Here is a 25,187-nt window from a genome sequence, read left to right as displayed (position 1 = left end):
CCCTTCCCATACGCCATCAGCCACATGCTCTGTCACATGGAAGCCCCTTCATCAGGCTTGGGGGTCCGTGTTGCACATTGCATGCTCGTCACCCCAGAACTGTGCAGATCACCCAAACATCCTGTAATTAGCTCTCATAGTCCAGAAGCCATAATCCAGAGACTGGCATCACTGCTGTAGAAAGTTGTGCAAAGTTGATTGAGTTCCTTAACACACAAATGTACCTGTCAGTTGTATTGTTATGGGATGCATTTATAGAATGACTTTACCATCATATAGACTGTAACACCATACACCAACTTTTATCTTCATCATCAGTACATTACATACTTTTTATCTATGTTCTATGGTATTTCATTGCTTTAGTGGAAAGTGTCCCTGGTATGATGAACAGTCAATGTATGTGTTGTTCTTAGGACCTTCAGACCAAACATTCTAACTTGACTATTGTTGCATTGGATATAAAATGGCAATAGTTTTCATTGGGGAATGAAAGTCAAAAAGGTAATTTCTATCATAAATAATCATTCAATGCCATACTGTAGAAAACACACTGAAACTTTCTGACTGCCGGGTCATCTATTATGACTAGATTATGCTCTACTTTAACTTTCTTTTGATTGTATAGGTCAGACTGTAAAAGCAAGTGCACCATGAGCATGAATATGGTTTTAATTTCAAATGTGAAACAGCTCTAAAAAAAGGAGGGTGTAGACTATTGTCCAATTAGCCGAGAGGCTCACTGGCTTCCACCTGTCCTCTACCTGCGTTCTGCACAACAAAAGAAGCAGGAGATTACAGGTGACCCCTCTGATCCCTGTCGTTAACCGTTCAATCATTTCCCATCAGGGGAGAAGCTCAGGTCAAACGTGACAAAGAAGCACTTACTACAAACCCAGTTTCTTTACAGCTGCATCGCCGCTCTCGACAATGTTTAAGACTGGAAGACCTCGTCCATCGTGCAGCGCATGCTAGAAGACTAGACTGTCCTGTTCTTACCATATATACTGAATGGTATTTAGAGATTTAAATCAGTTGGGGTTCTGGAAGTATAAGTCTCCTTCATTTTCTGCATGTACAATGAGCCTTTCCAATGCCTATTCTTTGATCAAATGTCAAAGGTAGAAGCTTGTATGAGTATAAGACTTATGAGTCCAATGGAAAACTTTCATGAAAAAAAAGTTCAATCACTAGGCTTACTATTCTCTTGTGCACACCGCTAACAGCAAGCAAAATATGATGCTTTGTAGAAACCTGCTAATACATTCAGCAGTTTACAGTGATGCGTTTGGTTCAGAGTCTGGGTCAATACAGGAAGAATCCAGTAACTTCGGTGGGGTGTTTTGTTCCCCCACCTAAGTTGACCAATCTTCACCTCTGATTAGCTTTTTTCCATAGTTTTTAGAACAGTTTGCCACACCAGACAGAAAACACCATGATTTTTAGCGATAACACGTACTGTATAGATTGTTAAATTATCCAAGAGATTATGTGTTTCTATGTTGAGCTACACTGACAATATCATCATCAGGGTTAGGGAAGAGCCATGAGCAAAGTGGGCCGTGAGGGAATTTCCCAACAAATTTATTAAGTGGAGTAATGATGAAAGCTTATTGATGAGGACTGGACTGGGTTTTCACCCTCATGTTCAATGGTTGGTTTAAAAAGGGGGTATTATATGGTATTGTTAGGTCATTTTAGGTAGAGTGTAAACAAAAACAGGATGGTTTATGAGAAGTCATTTTGGGTGATGCGTTAGGAAACAGAAAACCAGTCTGACTGGATAACATCCTCTTTGGAGTGAGAAGTGAAGGGTGGTTGTGGGAAAGATAGACCATTGCATGCAAAAGCCTCACAATGTCATAAAAACAGTAAATGTTTGTGTTCTGGCTGATGACATCTGACATGTATAAATATGAGATAAACAATGGATTTCTTGGGTTTCTTGCAATAAACCACTTCAATTCTACAAGTCGATGCATAAAGGCCCATTTATGCTCAACGTTCAATACAAATCCGGATACGGACGGAGACTTCTGTCCGTGCTCTGCATTCATTTCGTCCGTATTTCTGCACATTTCCATAAAGCTAACAGATACGGACCAAACGGAGCAGTACCACCGGAAACCATGGGGGGGCAGTGTTGCTGTCACTACTCGATACATAGCTCCCCGCCCCGCCGTTGGCCCCACCCATACTACTGCCCATGACTCCGCCTTATGTCCATATAAGTAGAATCCGTGTTCTTTTTTTCCTGGCATACACCTGAAATTTTCAAGATGATGCCGCCCAGATCCAAAACTATTTGCTTACGAGCAGCAGTCCACAAGCCAATGGGTGACGTCAGGAAAGGTTTTTGTGAGTTGGTTAGAAACTTTAAACATATTGTTTTTTTCTTTCATACAAGAGGAACATTATCAATATCTCCTCCACAGTCACCATGTTTGTTTTTGAGTTAGTTGTTGTCATAAACTTTTGACTCTGTGCTTCAGTGACTCAGTGACGGTAACATTGTTTTCGTATGTACGTTGAGCATAAATGGGCCTTAAGTCTGATCTTTAACCGTCAGAGATGCGAAAGGTAAGGGTTAGGAAAGGGGAACCTCTGCCCTCTTAGGTACAGGTCTTGTAAACACCGTTGACCCAATATACATGTGTGCATATCTCATAAAACTAAATCCATGTACTGTATGCAGTAACATTGATATTTGTTATCAACAGGCCTTAACAATCTTTCTTTTATCTACTCAAAGTCTTCAGTAATTTGAACTCATGCGTTATGTTATCCAGATCATCAATCAACTATGAGAACTTCCTGGTAAATAAGAATAATCAAATAAAGTGATATTTTTAGTTCCAGGGGAAAAAGATAAATGACAGCAGAACTCACACAGCGGTTTCATTTCTGTGCCAAGGAGGCATGGCAGCCATTTTCTTTCAGCTGGACTGTTTTAATGCAGAGCTCTAATCGATCAGTATTCATCCCTCATCCACACTGGATTTACGAAGACACAGCCCACGGCTGCCATAGGGCTGCCAGACCTAAAGAGAAATGGCCGGAGGAGCTCTGCCATCCACCATCCACACTGGGAGGTTCCAGACGCCTCCGCCACACAGGCTGTTTACTAATCAAGATTTACGCCATTCGTTTGTATATATCAATAAATCACTTCTGAGTGCATGTGGATGACCATGAATCTAAAACAGGAGTAGATCCCTAATTGCCTCCCACAGGGCTGAAGCAAATATATACCATGGTTTTACCTCCCAGGGTTTTATATTAGACAACGGGGAACAAATGCGTTGTGTTTAATTGCTATATAACCATGGCTTCCGGGGGAGATTTTCATTATTAGGACTTGATAGCAAGAAATGATTGTCCCAAGTGCCAGAGGCAAGGCTGCAACATATTCTACTCAGTGTTTTGAAAAAGCTAATTTCTTTTAAGTCCCTGTTGAGAGAAAATAGGTGTTTTCTAAATGTGGGATGAAATGATCCGACAACTAAACTAAATGTGTCACTTAAGGCAGTTTTTCCAAATTTAAAACGTCGGCCTCTGATGAGGGTTGAAATGTCCCTTTCCTCAAGGTGTATGGATTGGCGGATGGAAAGGAATATTACATGCGTCTAATAGAGAAAGAGATATCCTCTCAAGGTCACTAAGTGAGTCCATGATATCTGCAATAGACAGAAGGACCCTTAGAGGAGAGGAGGAGGTGGAAGAGCTGAGGAGATGGTTTAAGTTCCTGTCCTTGGGGAAATCTCCATCCATCTGGGGAGTAGCTGAGAGCGCAGCCAATTCACACGCTCTAACAGGCCCTTAATTTGGGGAAACATATGCCACCGCTTAGGCCTTTTGGAATCTGTTCACATGGCAGAAATTGGTTATTATGGTGGACATTAGCTGGTAGACTAGATGAGGAATAAATAATGTTATTCAGAAGTGACGTACACATTAACACTGTCTCCTAAACAGGCTCTTTCCTTTTTTCATCTCACTTCATGTATTTGCACTCTATTGTTTACTCGTGACACAAAGAAATATCGAATTTTCCGCATTACAATATGGAAATTTTTTAAGACCACAATCTGAGCACATATAATCCATGACACAAAATGCCCCTTGTTTTTATGCATGGGGATACTGCAAATTACATTGCATAACAGCACACAAAGTTAAATCCCTCTCTGTTTCTATGGATAAAACCTGGAGGCAAAGAACTGTGTTGGAAGAAGTATTCAGATTTTTTTACTAATGTCAAAGTAGAAATACCACAACATAAAAATACCTCATTATAAGTAAAAAGCCTAGCATTCAAAATACATTCGAAAGGCCAAAAGCAGTTCATATTTTTGCTGTTGTTTGTTTTTTGGGTTTTTTTGTGGATGGGTGGGTGTAGGGAGGGGGGGTCACTTGGAGGCAGCAGAAGAAGCTGAATACAACTCTTGACATATTATGACCTTTTAAAGTATACATGAAATCGTGCAATTGCTTAATGCCTATCCAATAGACAGAGAGCAACATTAGCATTCATTCGGAGTCATGTTCCTGTTCTCCACAAACTCCTGAGGGAAATATTTGACACTAGCGTTTACTTGCTAAATACTAAATTTGTCTAGTGGACAGGTTGTGTACAATGACTTTATCAGAGCTTTTGTGCTGGAAAAGAAGAAAATGTCTGTTTCTGCTGGAAATGAGATTGATTAGAAAGGACTGAACAGAAAAGTTGTAGCACTTTGAGGCTGAACATAGAGCTGAGGCCTAACATAGTCATTTGAATCCCTGTTACTATAAAATACTGTGACTTTCAGTACAACATTTTAAGGAATATTTAACCTCAATATTGCTTCAGTAAAAACTGAAATGTATCTGTAGCACTGGGTATTGAGAATCTTCTAGAATCTTCTCGTCAGATTTGTATTATTTTTTGCTTATTTTTTGATCAAATTGTGCAGAATGTTGTATGCAGGTCCTCACAGTGTTATACTTTCATAGCTCAATGTCAGTAAATATTATACAGTTTGTATTGGACCACAAGAGAGTTGCAAGACTTTACAGGTAGAGGTGTAGTTACAGTAATTGTATATGGTTGGCATGGCCTGTGTGTGGTGGTGGGGCCCAATGGGATATCTTTCCATGGGGTTCCAAAATCTTTGGTGGCGCCCCTGTGTGTAACAATTGGCTGAACAGTGGCTACAAATGACAATGACAAAGACAAGTGCTGAAACTTTCTATAACAGTTTCTGTAACTGGAATTATTGTATCTATCTAATATTTGCTACTGTTGTTGGCGTCCATAAACTAGTCAGATCAGACCAAGTAAGGCTGTAGCAGAAAAAATCCTGAGTGTATTCAAGTGATCAAGTTTGCATTTAAATGCTTATACTGAATCGACTATTGTGTATAGGTCAGTGATAAATAAGGTTTGGTAAGATGAGCAATTCAAAAATATATTAAAAAAATAGCACATTTGCACCATTTTTTACCAAAAGTAAGGCTGAATGCTCCTGAAAATGTCAAATGGTGTAACCACAAAAATTATGGTTAATATTAAATATTTGATCCACCTACAGTGTATTTAAGTGGTTCATAATTTACTTCATTCCCTAGATTAAATGTAATATTTAGAACAATTATATTATATTATATATAATATATTATTATATATATTCCATTAGCTTTATTTAATATAAAAGTTATAATGTAAGATCATGCCAAACTAGTTGATATGGTGTTTTATTGAGAATTTACTGTTTTTAAGCAAGTTGAATTATTTGGTACAAAGTTTTTATGGTTACACTACTTAAGACATTTTTGCCATAATCCTCTAATATATTCTCTCTAAATGGATTAAAAGCAGAAATTTGATGCTGGGTCCACAAAAAAAGAATGTGTGCAAGTTATTCAAACATTTATTTTCACATTTTAACCCTTTAAATTTGACTAAACCACATGGACACAAAAAAACATCACTGACCCATATAACAATGCATAGCTGATCATGTTTAATATGTAATATGTTATTATATGTAAACTCTGAACAGTAACAGCTGATGAATAAATTTAACAGTAGAGTATTAAGTACAAGTAGCTTACAATAAAAAGCATATTGAAAGCAGAATATAAGGAAAGGTATGCGCTTCTGTGTTGTTGGGTTGGGAGACTTAGTGCAACCTTCAGGGCTGGAGCAATCTTTGCCAGCGCACTGGGACTCCAATCCTTCCTCTTTGAATAAACACAATTTCCAGAGGTCCTGGCACGGTCACTAGTCGTCCAAGCTCTGTCTTTTGCTTACTGGGATGAATAGCAGTGACATCTTAACGCTGATTATTCACACCCAGCTACTGCAGCGATAGCGTCACAGTGTCAAGTCTGCAGTTCACTCTGTTTTTTTACGGTTGCTCCGAGCCTCGACTGTATGCTACTGCAACACAGCAGCGGGGCGCTCAGAGAAGTTTTCTACTACAGTGGCAGCCCCCGAGGGAGCACAGAAGAAAAAAAAATGTGGACTGGGCTCTTTCAGTAATTTCAGTCCCAGCCCCCACCATGCGCATCAGAGCCCTGGGAGCAGATATGGTCCGAATTGTGAATCCACCCACACTGCATGTCACTCTCTATAACACAGAAACTGTGAGCGTACTATCTATGCCCACCACACATACATGTCCACACATGCCCACAAAAAGTCCTGCAGGAAAACTGTGTGCACACATAGACATAGACACATATATATATATAGAGAGAGAGATAACTGGAAAGTTGTGGACATAAAGAGATGGAGTCGATTACAGAATCAGCATACTGTAACAACAGGTATTACATCTTCCGACAATCCCTCTGCACTCGTTTCGGCGTTCTTCAGAGTGCTTTCTGTCACGCCGCCGCTGTACCTATCTATAATCTTGTCTCCATGTTGCATCTAAGGTTTGATTATGAGTGGGAGCTTGGCATGTTGGCACGCTCTTTGTCTGCCTCCTGATAGAACGCTTTCCACTCGGCTGAATTACCCACTCCATGATGACTCGATGCAGCAGAGCAAAAAATGATGCTCCCCAGTCTCCCGTTTATTCAGATTCTTTCAAATGGATTCCTTAGGCCCCCCACTCATGCTGCAGACTTGAATGGAGCAAGGCTTTTTGATATCATATAATATAACGTCCACTATAAGTAGATTTTATTGGAAAGATTTGACAATGTGTGCAAACAACATCATTTAATTTATAGTAACACCACAAAGACTAGAAAATGTTTGATAGGCAACCGAGTGCATACACATTCGACTAGAATGCTTAAAAAAAATAAAGTGTTATTGTGGTATTGTTGATCCTAATTTAGTCTCTTTAGTTTCTGGATGCACTCCAGTAATTCAGTTCATTGGAAGATATTGCCATGACTAGAAAAAACTAAAATTACATGTTAGCTGCACTGAGAAAAGAAATTGTTCTCGTGCCAAGGCGGAATAACAGGAAAGATTTCAATTTAGATTATTTTCATTTCCATATAAAACTAGCTTTCTGTGCTTTGTACAAATGTATTAAACTGTTTTACTCCCATAGCGTCGTGACTCCCCCCTCTAGGTGTCTGGTTTGATTGATTGTTTTGATCCAACACCTGTCTTCCCTCTCTATCAGCACCGCAGTGGTCTTAGTTCTCATCACCCTATGTGCAGGCTGGTGCTTGGGGTTGGGGGATCATACGCCCCCCACCCTGACCTTTGACCTTGTGTTGACAACTCAGCTGCCATCTCAAGTTGCAGGGGAGGCTCATACGTGTCTTGGTTAGCACAGGCGATGACATGAGATGGAATATCACAGGAACATATTGGCGTGCGGCTCTCACTCCTGCATTGACGTTCTATCCACAGAAAGGGAAGACATGACAGGTGGTATGCAAAGTGGGTCCATATTGTTAAACCCTAACCCTTTTTTTAGTTTTATGTTTATTTACAGTGAGGTTGGATGGATTGAGCAATACAGAATTCATTCACATTGAAATGATATTACACATTCCTTATTATTGTCTACACTGCACCCGCTCCACAGCAGCAGATCTCTCTTCTGTACGATGAGGGCAATGAAACAAAGAGAATCATTATTCTGTGGGGTTCAAATGTCCATTGAGACCTTTGTCACATCCTCTCTTTCTCCTTTCCTGTCACTCTGCAGCAATGCGCTAAAAAGCAAAGCAGAAAGATCTTAAAATAAACCTTCAAAAATAAAAACAGCCCAGAGATAGTCAAGTGGTAAATTCCACATCTGGGGCCCCAATGGCCAAGGACGCAATAGGACCAAAACTTTTTATCCTGTGTGACTCCTGTCTGTCTAGTCTTCTAATGCCTGAATAAAAACTAAACTATGAGTCTAAAGCTTTATTAGTGGCCTTTATTACAAAGTCTCCAACTAGCAGTTTTTTTTCATTATCAATTAATCTGACAGTTACTTTCTCACCTAATTAATGACTCCATAAAATGTCAGAAAATAGTCTAAATGCCCATCACATCTTCCTAAAGCCAGATGTGACATCTTGCTTGTTTTGACCAACCAACTTTCCAGAAACATTCAGTTTACAATTATGTAATCATGAGAGTAGAAACCACTGAATTAGACCTCCTATTGTCCTCAAGTCAATTCTGATCCAGGAGGACAAAATATGTTAACTCAAAACTGAGGTATAGATCCATTTAAATATGGATAAGGCCTATTGACCATAGTCTTTGTGTGATTTTGTGTAAAACCTGCTGTATTAAGTTGGAATGATATTCTAACAGAATTGGGTGAAGAAAATTAAATGTTGTAGTCATTTATCAATAAGTCCTAACTAATATTGTCAGGTGGCAGATTCACCTATGTAAATACCTGCTGCTTTTCTCTGTAAAAGAAAGACTTTTGAAACTGGTAATAATAATCAATAATGAATTTGTGTTTATTTGCAGTCCTAGATGGAACATGCAACAAACCCTTGTTTGTTGCAGTTTTTGTGTGATTTTGTGTAAAACCTGCTGTATTAAGTTGGAATGCAACAAACCCTTGTTTGTTGCATGTTGTAATCCTTTTCTTAGAGAAGTACATTTAGAACATTTAGAAGGAGGACAGTTGTTAGGATCCAAAAGGACCATCTCTCCACATCAATATGACCATGTTCAGCAAATGTAATGACAATCTGTCTATTATATGATATATTGTGACTAAAGTTGGCACTTCAGGTCAAGAAAAGCATATTGAAACGGTTCATCCGCTGAGAAGCATGAAGGGGCCTTATGGTGGTGTCACGGATTCACAGAAATCACTCCGAATATCAATCACCAAATCAAATTTTACTGTCATGTGTGGAGTTGTCGTGCTCTGGACCAATATGTTGGGTGGAGAATTGGACAGATAGACGGATAGACTGACCAACATTGTCACCGCCAGCAGGGTAGAAATGATAAATGTTAGCTGACACTCATCTCTCTTTAGGGAAAAAATGAATGAAATGAAAAAGTGAAATCATATGCCACACTATGACCACTGTATCCTAAAGCGCTGCACCAAGATTTGGGCTCCACCTAAACTCCCTTGTCGTAGTGATGGCTGAAAACTAAAAGCTCCTTAAATCCGAGCTATCGGCTGCAGAAAAAAAAGCAGAAGAATCTTTACTAGCCGGATTATCTCTCTTGTAGCAGCCCCGCTTCTACAAATGCTTTTCTATCTGGTAAACCATGTAGCTCTAAATTCAATTAGGGCCACATAAACATTTTCATGTGTGGCAAGTGAGCTGTGAAAGGGCAGCAAACAGGCTCAGACTGCAGCTGGGAGAGAGAGAGAGAGAGAGAGAGAGAGAGAGAGAGAGAGAGAGAGAGAGACAGACGAGCAGAGGGCCTGATCTACTTCTAGAGGAACAGAGGAGGGAACAGATTTGAGGTTGCTGCAGGAGATGCGCTGTAATATTTAAGCATGAGCCCAAGTAGCTGCTAGTTGTGAATCTAAGAGAGCGGCCTTTTTTATCACTGAGCATGTGTGTGTGTGTGCTGTCATGTTCCCATCCATCTATCTGACTCCCTCCCCCTGCCTTCTCTCATCACACACAAACACACACAGTTTCTTATCCACCGTTTTCAATCAATTATAGCATCTTTTCATCTGCCACAAAGCAAGACATTTTTGTTTAATGACATCCATCCAGCTACGCTCATGCATTTACAACATACAACATATGCATCATTCATTATCTAAGAGCACTGAGGCTGTATAGACTCAGCCTGGCTGCAGCTCTAAAGTAAGAAGGTTAATGAATAATCAGTGGTCTCTCCCTCTCGCTCTACTTCACTCTCCGTCCTCTTGTCCTGCAGCTCATATTACACTTCATTATTATTTAGGCTACCCACTCCCTCTAGTGATGGACAAAGGCACTGCCTGAGGAGCAGCCGGTAGGCAGGCAGGAGGCAAATGTGGGACCACAGGAACGACAGGAAGAGTTCGCTACGGGGGCTGGATGGCGTGCCAGGCTGCCGGTAGGGAAGCACAGCAGCGGACTGAGAGGAGCGCTTGTTTGACGAGAGCGCACGAAACGGTGGCTTCCGCATTAAAAAATGACCGGTTTAGTGGGCGCGAGTGGGTTACGCTCTGTTTCAGGAAGTGGTGAAAGTGCTAAGAGGCACAAAAGAACAAAAAGCTTAGGAAAACAGGCAGAGGGCAAACAGAGAAAGAGAGTGAAAGAGAGAAAGAGAGACTGAGGGGTACACAAACAGACTTGATTAAACGGCTCTCTGCTGTGAAAAAGCATGTTCATTTGTATTTAAGTGGCGCAATGTGATAATTACCTGGGCTGGGTTTCTTCAGAGCTGCATGCAACTCTGTGGGTTCCCAACCAGGCCTAGTTTCCCTCCACTCTCTACTCATCCATCTCACTGGTCCGGATGATGTAGCGATGCCTTCACTGGCGGCCCTACCTCGGCGAATGTTAATAATCATACACAGCCTCCACTTTCCTATCTGCATTCCCAGCACTTATCAGTGGGATATCGTCTTCGCATGATAAACGCTGCGAGCAAGACAACAAGCAGGACGGTTGCTTTAATAACCCATGAGTTATTATATCAGATGTCTGTCTTTTGTTGGAGCAGAGCATAATAGAACAGTAAGAATCAAGCTGATTGTATATATACATAATGAATATAATGACTCACTGTGGAGCTACATCCTCAGAACAAAGGTGAGTGAGAATTCAAGGCACTGAACTGGATGGAATGAATTAAATAAAAGACACCACAGAGAGCTCACCATGCAACAAATCATTGCTTCAATTTGAGTGGTTTCATTTAAATTCCATTATGTCTTTACACTGACCTGTTTAAAATCTGATAGTAACTGGAATGAGATCCATCCCCTTCAAGATAATTGACACTGCCAGAGTCTGGGCAGGCCACTTGGTGGAAATGGGGCATTATTCATAATTCATTAAATTTTATATAACTGACTTACTTTTTAAAGATTACACAATAACATCTTCATTGTAAAAGCTGGAACCACTGGACTACAAAAGGCTTTATTGTATCGACGGCCCAGACGTAATGAGTTTAAATGAATCACCCCCCCCCTGGATGTTTTGTCTGAGGTGTGCTGTATATTCTATTGCCAAACTACTAAATTACCACAGTGTGTTTAGTGTTGAATTCAGGTGATTCCAGGTCAGTTTATTGCACTCATGTTGGACATTTTACAGTTTTGTCCATTTTTTCTCATCTTCCTAATGAAAAGGCCAAGTCTGAGCGAATGCTGTGATACTGTGACACCTTGGGGATAATGTGTGATAATTGAGATGGCTTTAGCATATGGCTACTATTGTGAGCATACTGTGAGAGTCAATGGGAGCCATTTGTGCCTTGTGGGTGAAAAAAGAAAGATAAATGTGATTGTTGATCAGAATCTATGTATCAAGAAACAAAATGCATATCATGCAATCATAATAATTTTTATGTCTGTTTTCATTTGAATGTGTCAAGTTAAAGCTGTATTGATAATGTTGTGTTATTTGCAAGTAATAAAAAAAGTTACATTATACAGCCAACATCATATTGTGCAAAAAGAGGACACAGTCAGACAAGACAGAGCAGAACACAGTGACAGCAACTGGGGAAAGTGAGAAATATACAGAAATCTATACATTATCATGTATTCCCATGCATGCTGCTCAGACTGATCTCAGTCATCAGCTTTTCTGGCAGCAACGCAGCATCTCTTCCTCTACTCTACAGGGTCAACCTGTGCCTCTCTCGCTCTGAAACTTTCTTGTGTTCCCCAGTAATAGGTTTTTTGGTAACCTACTACCATTTTCGGCTACATAACATTTTTATAAATATAATTACGTATAGGAAATAGCCATTCTTCTGATAATAGTTTCCTGTCCTTATCCACCCAGTTATTTTCTGTACTTGATGCATTCTTGGTTTTCTTACCTAGACTAGTGCAGTTTGCCATTTCTTGACTTAATCAAAGAGTTTAGGTAGTGTAGAAATTGCCGGAAGGACCACCAGACCCCGCCGATTCTGCATCTTACCAAGTTCACTCCGCCAATTTTACAACAAAACCAGGCACACATGCTAGCACCTCATGTATTTTTTCATGTGTGGTCATGTTAACTTAACAGGTATGCAATGGTCCTTAGTGTAAAGTGGTAGAGCTGGTCTAAGTCAAGCATTTCAGGGAAAACCTCGTCGATTCTGTATCTTTTCAAGTTCACTCTCCAAGTTTACAACAAAACCAGTCACCCATGCTTGAATGTGTAATCTTTTGTCATGTTTTTTCAGTCATGTTAACCTAATAAGGTATGCAATGGTCATTTGTCTTATTTTATGAATTCATTGCATGTTACTCAGGACCTGTCAGTGTAAAGTTAAGATGGTCTAAGTAGAACAAAGTATTGCAGCATTGCAGCACTAAACAAGGCCAGAGAGAGGTCAAGTGAATCAATTTACCACCAAACAAATGAACAACAATCAGTTCTACTAAATAGAGATACAAATCTGTCTCCAAGCTGAAGTCTATAGTTGGCAGCCCTGCAGCTGTCTACTTGCCCATCCAGCAGACACAACATTATAGTGTTTGGAGTCAAGTGTCTAGCTAACTTGAAAATGCATACCATCATCTCTAGCTAGATGGTACATGGTGAGCTTTTTTTCTTAAAAAAATAACAGGGAGATCTAACCATAACATAAAACAATGGGCTTAGAGAAGCTAAAAAGAAGGGTACACAGTTGGGTGTAAGCTGCTTTAGAAGGATTTCAGTGCGACAACTGACCTCTGTCACATTGTGGTCATTTGATTCATTGTTAATGTCAAAAATATTGATGAATGCAGTTTTATACCGTCCCAAAACCGTGCACCATCCAAAAAAAGTCTCACTGTGGCTGAACTGTTACTGCCTTATTTTCACAGTAGCCTGAAGGTATATGACACACCAGGAATGATACTGAGCACCATTGATTGTAAAGGCCCACTATCAGTCTCTCTATGACAGGACTGGGGCAGCACTGTGGCTACCTTTCCCGAGAATTATTGGAGATTTAGAAGGTTTAAGCCTCCACTTTTGGGCAAGAAATGTAGTAGGAGGTGCCAGCTTTGGGGATAACTAAATGTTCTTTGCATCAACAAATGACACAGCAATAAAACGGAATATTCAAGACGGTTTCTTCATTACAGCTACTTCCAAAAAAAAAAGTGTTAAAGCTTTACATTATAAAAAAAGAAGGACTCTCTCATTGATGCTGCCTTTTTATGTGCTGCTCTCAGCACGACGAGCAACGCTGCAGAAAATCACTGTGCTGTTGACGCAGGCAAAAAAAAAAAAAAAAAGAGGCTTGCAAGCTGGAGCACGTAAAAAGTGTCAGGCTAAGGATATTTATTTAGTTACACGCCTGTTACTACTCATTACTCAACATTACTGCTGTGTTCAGTACAACTTCAACCCTAGACACCGTGAATAAAGTGCAGGAACAAACAGAGGGTCGAAGACGGGGCCAATCTGGTATCTTTATTACACCAGCATGAAAAAGCAGGGGGTTAATGTAAAGTAGAGGAGACGTCAGCGCTTATGGGTTTACTATGTGTGATTATCCATGTACAGCATGTTTGCACTACACTGTTGTATTTCTGTTTTTAGCTGCTGCAAACAAATTATCCACTGGGGAAATGGCAAAATTGACTGTACTTTTCTGCACTTTTCTAGTCTTTTGACCACTCAAAGCACTTTTACACTGATGACGGGAGCTACCACGCAGGGTTCCAACCTGCTCATCAGGAGGGATCTAACATTCATACACCAGCACAGCCATTGGGAGTAATTTGGGCTTAAGTAACTTGCCCAAGAACACAGGGACATGTGGACTGGAGGAGCTGGGAATCAAACCAATCTTCTGATCAATGGACGATCCACTCTACCTCCTGAGCCACAATCACCAGAAAAAAAACTAAAGTCTTTGTGCTTTCTTTGTCAGTTAAATAAGCAAAAAGGCAGAGAATTCTTAAATCTCTGTGCTCCATTATGTTTCTATGTGTTAGTGGCAGCTCACACCCATTACCAAAAACACATTAACACCTATAGTATCATCCCATACACTAACGCACACCAACTGGCACATTCACACATCTAAGCCATTTATCACCACGCGTGTGACAGCGTAAGGCGACTGCAGTCTCAGCATCCGAAATTCTGACAGTAAACAGGAGCTACACACGTGGACAAATGCAATCTCCTCTCATGTCTCCACTGACAACAGACCAGACTGGCAACAAAAACCAACTGTCTCACTCCTCTGTGCATTAGCTATTAAAAAAAAATGATTACAGCCGGCAACAGTTTGTTGTCTGTTGGATCCAGGTGCTCCCTCTCAAAGATTCTTGAAAGCAATTATCAGCTACAACAACATAACAAATACTGTTTGGCACACATTCTGCTTGTGATTCCATGAGTGTCAAAGAAACATAGAAACCCCAGTGCACTGTAATACAATCCAAAGCAACTGTCCTATAATTAATGCAATTTTTGTCATAGTTTGTTCATCTTGTGTAGCTTTTGAGCATATCACAAAATTGTTATCAGCAGCAGTATGTGCACTTTCCATTTATCCAGTTATCCTGAGCACTGTGAGGAGTTCTAGTTCATGTTGGCTTAAAGCAATGTAATTTTTGCTGAATGGGGTCAATTTCTGTGATAAAGATGCTTGCTAAAGCATATGCAGCACAAGTAGAGAGAGTCATTGAGTCAGCTACGGTTACATAGCAGTAGTAACTCATACTAACATTCACAAGGAGCTACAGGTCATATCAGACCACATAAGGCAAAACCCTCTGAGTGTGTTGAATTCAGCAATTTTGGCAGTGCATTTTATTATTTAGTTATTTTTTTACATTTTAAGTAGGAAGGCTCTTTCAAAACTTGGATAGTGTTAGTTGAGCTTGATAGTTTATTCTTGATTTTGGAAGCAACAGTTCCCAGGTGGCTCAACATCCACTAACATGCTAGTTCCCAGCCAGCATGTCTACGTGGGCCCAACATGGGTTAAATGCAGGTCACGTGGGTACTGAGTGGGCATGGGCTTGAACTGGGCAAATTATGTGGGTCCCACATGTGAAGCCTACGTAGGCTGACTGTATGAGCCCCATAAGGGATGTACTGTAAGTGGGCTAAGCTGGGAAAATTGTATGGGCCCAGTATTTTATCCAAAACATAGGTCCCACATGTGTAACTCACCCAGTTGGGCCCTACCTGAAACCCAATCAGAACCCACCATGGACACCATAGAAACTGTGGACAAACCCACTTGGAACCCATATTGCAGCCACAATTTAAGCCTTATGGGGCCCTCAAGGCCATGCTGGCTGGGTTTTAGAGTTTTCCACCATATCAAATGGTGACATTAATTATTACTCATTGTTGAGACTGTGTCAGACAGTAAAAACAGTCAAGAGCTGACATTTTCAGCAAGGTAGTATGTTGTATTTGTTTGTATTTTCAGGTCATTTAAAGCGTGAGTAAATGCCTTTAAATGGAGCCTTGGTGAAATGAAATGCCAGGTATGCAGTGTGTTCACCTGTATTCATTGACTAACCAAAGGGATTATTAGCATTGCCTATCTTACTCTTTATTCACAGTGTTTTTTCTCAAAGGATTATAAGAAAGCGACTGTACTTTCTGTACCAGTGGAAGCTCCACCCTCTCAGAAAACACCTATAAAAAAGCATGAGGATTAATAATTCATTGATATCCATGACTACTCACAGGCTCCTTTTATAAGGCAGGATTATATTAGCACCATACCCGTCAAGCAGTCTAAACAACTCTTACGGTGTCATTAAAATTTTAAGAGCAGCTCAGCATCAAGGCTGCGTAAATAAGAGACAATTACTGGATTTGATAGAAATGTGATGCAGTTCCCATTGAAAAGGAAGTAAGTACAAACCTTTAGGGGGGGTGGGGGTGTGTGTGTGTGGGGGGGGGGGGGGTGACTTATAGCCGGTTGAGGGGATGATTTATTTAAAGGGCACTTTTCAAGCTGAGTTCCACGCCAAGATAATATGGACAGTCAGGAGTTCAGTCACGTAGAGCAGCTGCCGGAGTATTTTGTGCTGCTCCAGAGGGGTATTAATAGAAAAACAGAAATCCACAATCATTAGCATCCATCTCCTGCCACCATCAATGAAAGATGCTTACACAATCCGTTTGGGTAATGGGAGATATTTAAGCAGGTTCTTACCATTATAATGCAAATGGAAAATAAAGAAGCGGACCTGATTGTGAAGTTAATGCGGCGTGCACCCGTTTTACAGCCACTTTCAATCTCTCATAGATAAACCAGTAGATCACTTTAATTAGACAATGTGTTAATTGACTGCAGGTCCTGGGGTGTGATGTGTCAACATTAGTCTCCATCAATGACAACCTCCTCCAGGCACGACACCATTCACTCCGACCGAGAGTGAAACGTGATACTGAGAATAATCGAGGGTATGCACATGTGTACATGGTGGTGCGTGCGTGTGCTTACATGTGCGTCTGCCTGTTTTCATGTGAACAAGTATGTCCCTTAGGTGCCTGTGATTATGTGTAGTTGTGACCTAGTGAATACGTGTGGGAGGGTCAGAGTCTGCTCAAGAAGGACAGGAAAAAGGAAGCGAGAGGGAGGAAAAGCGAATGGAGAGAGAGTGAGAGAGAGAGAGAGAGAAACACAGCGTGTGGTCCACCGCTTCACTGTGGTCTGACATTATTACGTGCTCATCGCCTGGCCGCTCTTTGCCCATGTTTGGAAAATGGCAAGGGACATCAACATTACAAGGTATCGCACTTGGCTTAGAAAAAAAAGGTGGATAAGGTCAAGATGCACTGTGCCTCCGGGACATAAAAGTCTCAAAGCCGAAGCTCGATATTTCTTAAGTCAATCCAGGTGTTCAAACTCTGCACAGCAAGAGGAAGACAGTGAAGAAGAAGCTATTCTCATCACAGTCCTAGTAGGTGGTACCCCACATTCTCTGGATACCCCAGATGGGGAAAAAGGCATTTAATAGAATAGAAATTAAACCAAATTAAATCTGACACTGGGGTGTACCAATGTAATTAACCCACTTTACACACACACACACACGTGCACTTCTCTCTACCTCGCTCTTTTCCCCCCTCACGCGTATAATGTCAGCATCCTTGTACAGCTGAAAAGGATCAGTGGCCAAGCGTATGATTATACTCAACCCTCTGAAGTCGTAGCGTGGTAGCTTCCATCAGCGCCTCAGCCACAGCGGCAATCATACAGGAAACATAATGAGGCTATTAGGTTTGTCGAACGCAGCCTTAAAGCCTCTCGTCCGAGCAGCTGGGTTTTCTTACCGTGCACGTGCTCGCGTCTTCAAAGCTTTTAGCGCCTTGATGTGATCTGAGATCCTCGGCGGACCGCTTCGCATCGTGATTGGATGACTTCTTGAATGGCTTCTTTAATGTGGTAGCGAGTGTATGCCGGGGCCGCCAGAGGTGTAGAGCTTTAACAATATGTGACACTTTTAAGTTCATCCGTTGACCTTTAGCAGGAGTTTGAAAATGTGCTCTCAAAATTGTGCTGACCCAGTTAATACAGAGAGGGAAAGAGGTAGAACTTCTTCTGTGCAGTCATGAGGGTTAGATGTTAATGTGTTAATCTGATATGTTCTACTCAAGTGTATTTTTCTGGTTGTATTTCAAATGATGCGCCTGGATGCACCGAGCTACCCACACAGAACCTTTGTCAGCAAACAACGATTTTTATTCCGCAACAGCTAACATCTGCACATCTATGCATTAAAGTATCCTGAAATTCGATATGACCTACCACACATATTAGAGTCATCCTACACATGGAAATTTGAAAGCTTAGGCTTACACTGTTAAGGCAGTAAGTGACGGTACATGCTTTTAAATCCACGCTTTATAGAATCAGGAGGTCAAGAGCGAACCTCGTTTTCAGCCCTGACTGTTAAGTAACTGCGGCTAAGTCGGATTTTCCATTCATGTTTTGTGGCTCATGGCCTCTCGCCACACCGTCATACATCCACTGGGGGAAAAAAAGAAGAAAAACAAGGGACGGGAAACAAATTTGTAGATACTAATTAGAGGAGGAGGAGGGGTTGTACTGAGGAGAGATGGAGGGATGAGGGAGATAAGGCCCAAGGCTACATTATTTATGACATTCTTGTTTTCTCCTGTCTCTTCCTCCAGAGCACAGGACCACCAGTGTAGCGAGAGAGAGAGAGAGAGAGAGAGAGAGGAACGGAGAGAGAGAGAGAGAGAGGGAAGAACAGAAACAATTTCTAATGAATTATCATCAGTAATTTAGGTCGAGGGGTGAGAGGGGCTGATGAAAAGTGAGCAGGAACAAGACCTGCCTCATCCTAAATTGCACTTTAGAAACTGTGGTTGGAAATGCTACACACAACTCTGCCTTTGTCTTCCTGTATACAGTATATAAGTACGTATGTGTGTATGTATGGTGTATATTATCACTATAACATGCAAATAGCAGTGTGGTCAGGTTGATAACGTATTCTAGTACAACACTTTTGCTGGATTTCATTGTAAAGCTCTCTGTTTTTAAAAGATAATGACATCCAGCAAAAAGTATTGTTTTCGCCTTAAACTCAGCATGTGCATTACGACATATGTGTGCGTGTGTGTGTGTGTGTGTGTGTACAGCCCGGTACATGTGTGTGTGTTATTGCCGCATGACATTTCTTCCCTTCAAATACCACTCACAAGCCTGTGTGTGTGTGGCTTCCTTTGCTTCTCAAGAGGGATTTAGGAATTTCAAACACACACACACACAGTCAGCTCTGATGACTTGCCAGATATGACTGACCTGCCTCTGCGTGAGTTCTCATGACTTTAAAGACCACTCGAGTCGAGCCCACACTCACACCATCTTATGCTAATTTCCATCCCCCACCCCCACCCCACCCACCCACCCCTTAAACGGATGGAGAACAACAAAGGCGGCGCCGTGTGCCACAGTACATGAAATAAACATCAAGGGGGTGAAAATGTGGCATTGATTACCCGAAAAATAAGCTGATATTTGCGGTGACCATTTTGCTTAAAAGGAACGTATTCGTTGTGATTATGCTGTTAGGATGAAATCTCAAGGTTCCCCTCCTAGTAGAGATGAATCTTTCAAGATCACATTAAAAGAGACACTGCAAGAGCTATCCATTTTATATTCAAGCTGTCAGTCACAATGCCATTATGCTCAAGACTGCTGAGGGTGGGGGGGTTACACAGCCTCAAAGATACTTGAGGAAAGAACTTGTCACTTTGCTGTAGGGATGCTTCATTGGAATTATGCCCATGAATATTATAAATGACAGTTAGTCTCAACATTGCTACCTCTACATTCCCAGTTAATAATCGAGGGTTAAGGCTTCAACATAACCGCAAGACACATGCAATGACAGATGGATAGAAAGAGAGGTATGGTTGTGAGGGCAGAGACAGGTACAGAGAGACAGTGAGAGTGCATTAGCCTTGTGTACAAACCTCAGAGGACCCCCCCCCCCCCCCCCCAACACCCCCCAGGGAACCCACAGCAGCGTCATGTCCTCCAAGAGGTAGTCAGAGTACAAGACACGGCCGACCAATCGGGCTGAAATAGGACTGAGAGAAAGTCTCTGCACCAAGAGGTTGTGGATTTATGCTCGATGCCGAGGCCAGTCAACCAGACAGCACACCAGTCAGCCAGCCGAGATTCATTTACATTTATATTCTAGGCATTTAGTCCAGAGGAATTTAAACGGTTGAGCAGGTAGGGATTTGCTGTCCTGGCTAAAGGTCAGAGGAACAGGGTGCGTGACATGTCATCCATCCAATCAGTTTGTCAGTCCGTCAAGATCAGTTATGTTCCACCGAAAATAAAAAAGACTTATAGTCCCAACAAGTCCTCCTATCTAAATAATTAAGCATGTTTGTCAGTGCCTTACAAAGCTGACCTGTATCAGTGGTTTCTCATCTGGCACCCCTATTGGCAGGATAAAGTTGTTTTTCAGTGCCTTCCAAAATCCATATACCTGTCACAAATGATTCATATGAGCAATTTACCCACCTGCCACCTCCATGGTCATTGTTCATCAGGCATTGTTCATTTAGGCAACTAAAACTACTTGGTTAAAAGCATTTGGTTTGTGGTTCTAAAAGAAATTTGATGTATGGGATAATTAAGGTTAGAGAATGATGATTCATGGGTAATGAAGAGCTACTTAGTCAAGGTTAGGCATCAATTGTTTGTCATGTTCTAAATTAACTACTTGGTTAAGTTACTGGAGGTTGCTGCTTGCCAAGGGTTAGAGAACAATAATGGTCATGATTACATGATGAACTACTTGATCAATCTTAGTTAATTATCAGTGTCAGGTTAAATGAATAACTCTTTGGTCAGGGTTAGAGAGAGACTGTGGTCAAGATTCAATGAGATCGATGGTATTAACAATTGGGAGGTGACAGGATTCAATCAAGTAGCATTCTACAGTGTCTGACTTTGATACTGGAGGCTGCAACTTGGTGGGGTTTAGAGAATGATGATAGCCATGGTTAAATGACCAACTACTAGTCAATCTTATGCTAAATTAAGAAGTCTTTGGTCAGAGTTAAGGAAAGATTGTCGTCAAGATTGAAAGAAACCAACCAGTATGACTTTTGGTTGGAGTCATGGTGCAATCAGTAGCCTCCAGTGTTAGGGTGGACCACTTTGTACACCTGACCTCCTTCCTAAGAGGGTTCGGAGTGCAATAGGTCCATCACTCATATTTTTGCTTCTAAGAGACAACATTTATTTTCTGCATGGTCACAAGAGTTAGCTTGTCAGGACTTTTTGTTATTATATTATGATTATCTCTTTGGCTTTTTTGGCTTCATTAAATAGCACACAGTGATGGAACAGAAGGGTACATAGGTAGAAACCACAGGGTATTATACGCAACTGGCCAGAATTGGCCATTGGACATTATGGTTATATGATAAACATCTTAGACCACCAGGATGGCTCAAGTGGTTTTAAATATCTAACTAAACAATCAGTACTGTCCCTTTTCTCACAAGGACAGTCCCTGTAGTGAAATGTAGGGAAACAATTGAGCCAGCAAAAGGGAACCACAGGCGGTAAGTACATAGTCAAGGTTAAGGTGACTGATCTGAGCGGGTCATCCATCCAACCAGCCAGTCATCCCGATAGCCATTCACTTACTCTCACTCTAACTTAAATACTGCTGGAGTTAAGTTAGAGGACTTCAAGCTCAATCTCCCTGTCCCTCCACTCCATTCATCACCAGAACAAGCACCAACAGCCAATGAAGATTAAGTAGCAGATCTCCCACACTTGAGGATGCTCTTGAGGCCAGGCTTCATTCCATTTCTTTTCCCCACGAAGTAAAGAAAAGACTTTGAAATAGAGGCATCGCTCTTCAAGATAATTATTAAAGATTTAAAGCTGAGGGGCAGCGGCACACACAATGACCCCACCCCCCCTCACCCTCTCCATCCAGCGCACACACACACACACGCCCACAGAGGCATGTTCCTCTCGCACCGCCTCAGTCTTCACTGCGGGTTAAAAAACAAGTGCATGTACCGTGTCATAATCAGCTCAGACAAGACTGAATATGTGGGATTTTTTTTTCCAAACAGAATAAAGGGAGTAGAGCAGCCACAACAACAAATTAAGCTTGTGAAACCCATCGGCTCTCCGTGAGCTTACATGGTTGTGTAAATGACTTTGATTCATTTTGCCTCATTATTCTCTTTCTATGAGGGCCCTCTTGTGTAGGATTTTGTCCATTCGGTGTTCAGACCGAGCTTGACTGTGGTTTGTGTCATTTCAGAAATGAGTGAGCGACACTGTGAGAATGATTTGCTGCCGCTGTAAAGATTTACGCGTGTTATGGCATGAGGTTGCTCCTGGTTTTGACCTTTACAGTAATGTGACACTAAAAGGACAGCGTGTTGTCTTCCTACACTGCAGGGAAACCTGTTAGGATCTCAATATTGATGACAAACATTTTCACAGTCTTAAAATTAAGAATCTAGTTTCCTCTAAGTGAAAACTGTATTTTTTAAAGTAGTTTTTTCAGAGATTGGGAAAATAAATGTAAATTTGTATCAACTGTTAAATAAAGTAAGACTTTTGCACCACTACTACCATGATGGTACAAGTCAGTGTAATCCAAGAACCCATGTCATTATAGACAGCATTGTCTCAAGGAGGAACACATCTTCTCCTTAGTGATAATGCAGATGAGGGTAAGACCCAACCTCCAAAGACTGAACACCACCGTTTGGAATGTCTAAGGTAATGCATCCATGCTGACACCTCTTTTTCTTCCTTTTCTATCGACCATTCACATTAGAATAATATATTGGTCATACATAGACCCAAATGATTTCTGTATTTTAGATGTTCAGCTCAACAACCAGTTAAGCCCAAAATTCAAATGAAGCATCAGCAATTAGAGAAGAAATTCATGATCTAACGAATTAAAGGATTTATGGTCGATTGAGCAATAATTCATGACTCCCTCCTTCCCCAATCGATTAATTTGGATGGAAAAAAACTCGCTTCAGTAAGAGGGAATGAATCATACATTAGCATATCTCAAATTCGGCGCAAATAAATCATACATATTTTCCCCCTCCAATAAGACTATAAATCACGACAAACTTAAATATTAAACTCACAAGGCGCGACATTCGGGTCATGCACCAGATTGCCACAAGTAGAGATGTTAGGATAATGTCACTAAACAAGCAACAACAGAGATGCAACAACACAGAGAGGAGGATTTTCGTGCGTAATGGGAGAGTCAAAGGTCGTGGCTGAATTCAGTTCACAGTCACTGCACAAGTCTGGCATTTAAGGAACAGTGTGCGTCGGTGCGCATCTGTAGCCTACAGTGCACCTGTTAACAGTGAAGCACAACTACACAGCACAGAGTATCTGCACTGTGCGTCACGGAGTTTTTTATTCGCTCAGCTACTCAAAAAAAACCCTCACTCTCAAGAAGGAGTGTATTTGAAGTGTGGAGACGTGGAAAACAACTATGTGTACAGAGGGGAAATAAAAAAGCAAGGGTTGTACTTACGCTGCTGTTTTGCCCTGACCAGTAGACCACCGCGTGGTTATGCGCAGAGTCCCCCGTCAGAGAGAAAGTGCTGCTGGTGATCTTTGGCTCATCCTGCCGGTTATTCCCTCTCCCTTCATCCCTGTTCCATCTATACTCGGACCTGCCCTGCTTGTGTCCCTCTAACAACGAGCCCCGATCCTCCGAAGTGGCTGCATTAAAGCCAGACCGGCCGCTCTCGCTGAACTCGGCAAACTCAGGACCGCTTCTCCTCGCTCTCCGGAGCGCAGCATCCTCACCCAATTCGGGCTCTCTTTCCTTCTCACTGCCGCGGTGACTTTTCTCACTGGACCCCGCATAATTTTTTCTAGTAACTCCATCCAAACTGACATCTTGAGGGAACTGAGGGGCATCCTCGGCAGAAACGCCTTTCTCATGGTGGTCGTCCACTCCAATATTTTGGTTTGCAAACCCGAGTTCCCTAAACTCTACTCGGATGTTTTTTAGGGGACTCGGCTCCTCTGTCGGGTCAGTGCGCATACCCAGCTGTAATTCCTCCAGGTGAAGTTGAACTGGCGACGGGCAAGATGCGCAAGTTATCTCCGCCTTGACATTTTGTAGGGTATGAGCGGCTATCATCACCCAGATACCCAGAGATAAGTGCAAGCCTGGGCAGAAGCCAGCCCAAGTCTCCATCGCTGACAGAGATTTGGGGGGTGAAGGACCGTTGGAGACCTTATCCGACACCTTAACTCCCTTTCTCTCAGGTCGATATGGAATAACTGACGCCTCGATTGTCCGGCTGGTTATTTTTTGGAGGGGGGGTTGGGGAGGGGGTGCTCTTCAGCGAAACTGTTCACGTCCAAGGATCTTTGGTCGGGAAAGCCACCACACAGGAGGGAGGAGCTGTATCGCAGCCAGCTGCCGAGTGTGCGTCCGGAAGAGACAGGGGAGAGAGAGAGAGAGAGAGAGAGAGAGAGAGAGAGAAAGAGAGACAGAGAGAGAAGCGCTGTCCATGGTGCTGAGCCGTCTGCTATTGTTTCACTTACAAATAGTTTAGGTATGACCTGTGCAGACCAGTCTACAGCGCATGTAATGTCATAATCTGAAATTAATCATTTTTAAAATTACATGTATTTTTCTAATTTATTAGTTTCCTGTCATTTTTTGTAATATCGAATTTTCATTAAATCGCCCTTCATTCAATCATTATCTACTAGTGACTCAATCGAAAGGACTAAAAGTAACAAAAACTCTAGTTATATGTATTATATGCTTTATATGAGTTGATTGTTAAAAAGAACTATAGCTGAGATCTGCTCATCTGTGAGGTGGCACTACAACATACGTTTTAAGGGGATAGATCCTCTTCTTGTGGTATTAAAGCCTCTACACTCCTCGCTGGATTCAGAATGAACTGGTCAATGTCCACAACGTATGAATACATTCTCAAGTTAATATGCTTAAATGAGGCTTTGTTGAAGGACTGTTATTAGCAACATCATCACTGTCACTGACTGTATTTTAATTGAAAACATCTAAATGCGCAACATTTCATTACTACTATTTAAATTGCAAGAAATATTCATTAAA

The 25,187-nt window shown here is 41.5% G+C and overlaps 1 protein-coding gene across 2 annotated transcripts in view; it reads right to left on the bottom strand.

The window, feature by feature from the left end:
* sorcs3a (sortilin related VPS10 domain containing receptor 3a) overlaps positions 1-24,290 on the bottom strand; it is a 208,659-nt gene extending 184,369 nt beyond the window's left edge. Inside the window, exons 1-2 of one of the 2 annotated variants that reach the window (XM_053328454.1) lie at positions 24,021-24,290; positions 23,616-23,903 (exon numbers count right to left, since the gene is read on the bottom strand). In XM_053328454.1, coding sequence (XP_053184429.1) covers positions 23,616-23,903; positions 24,021-24,290 — 558 coding nt within the window. Of the gene's footprint in view, positions 1-23,615 lie in introns of both variants that reach the window. The other variant, XM_053328447.1, reaches the window with a different exon arrangement.
* Positions 24,291-25,187: the final 897 nt, after the last annotated feature.

The sequence above is a fragment of the Scomber japonicus genome, chromosome 2 (genome assembly GCF_027409825.1).
Source record: "Scomber japonicus isolate fScoJap1 chromosome 2, fScoJap1.pri, whole genome shotgun sequence".
Lineage (NCBI taxonomy): Eukaryota > Metazoa > Chordata > Actinopteri > Scombriformes > Scombridae > Scomber > Scomber japonicus.
Note: the sequence above shows the minus strand (reverse complement) of the source record. Positions and strands in the feature narration are given on the sequence as shown.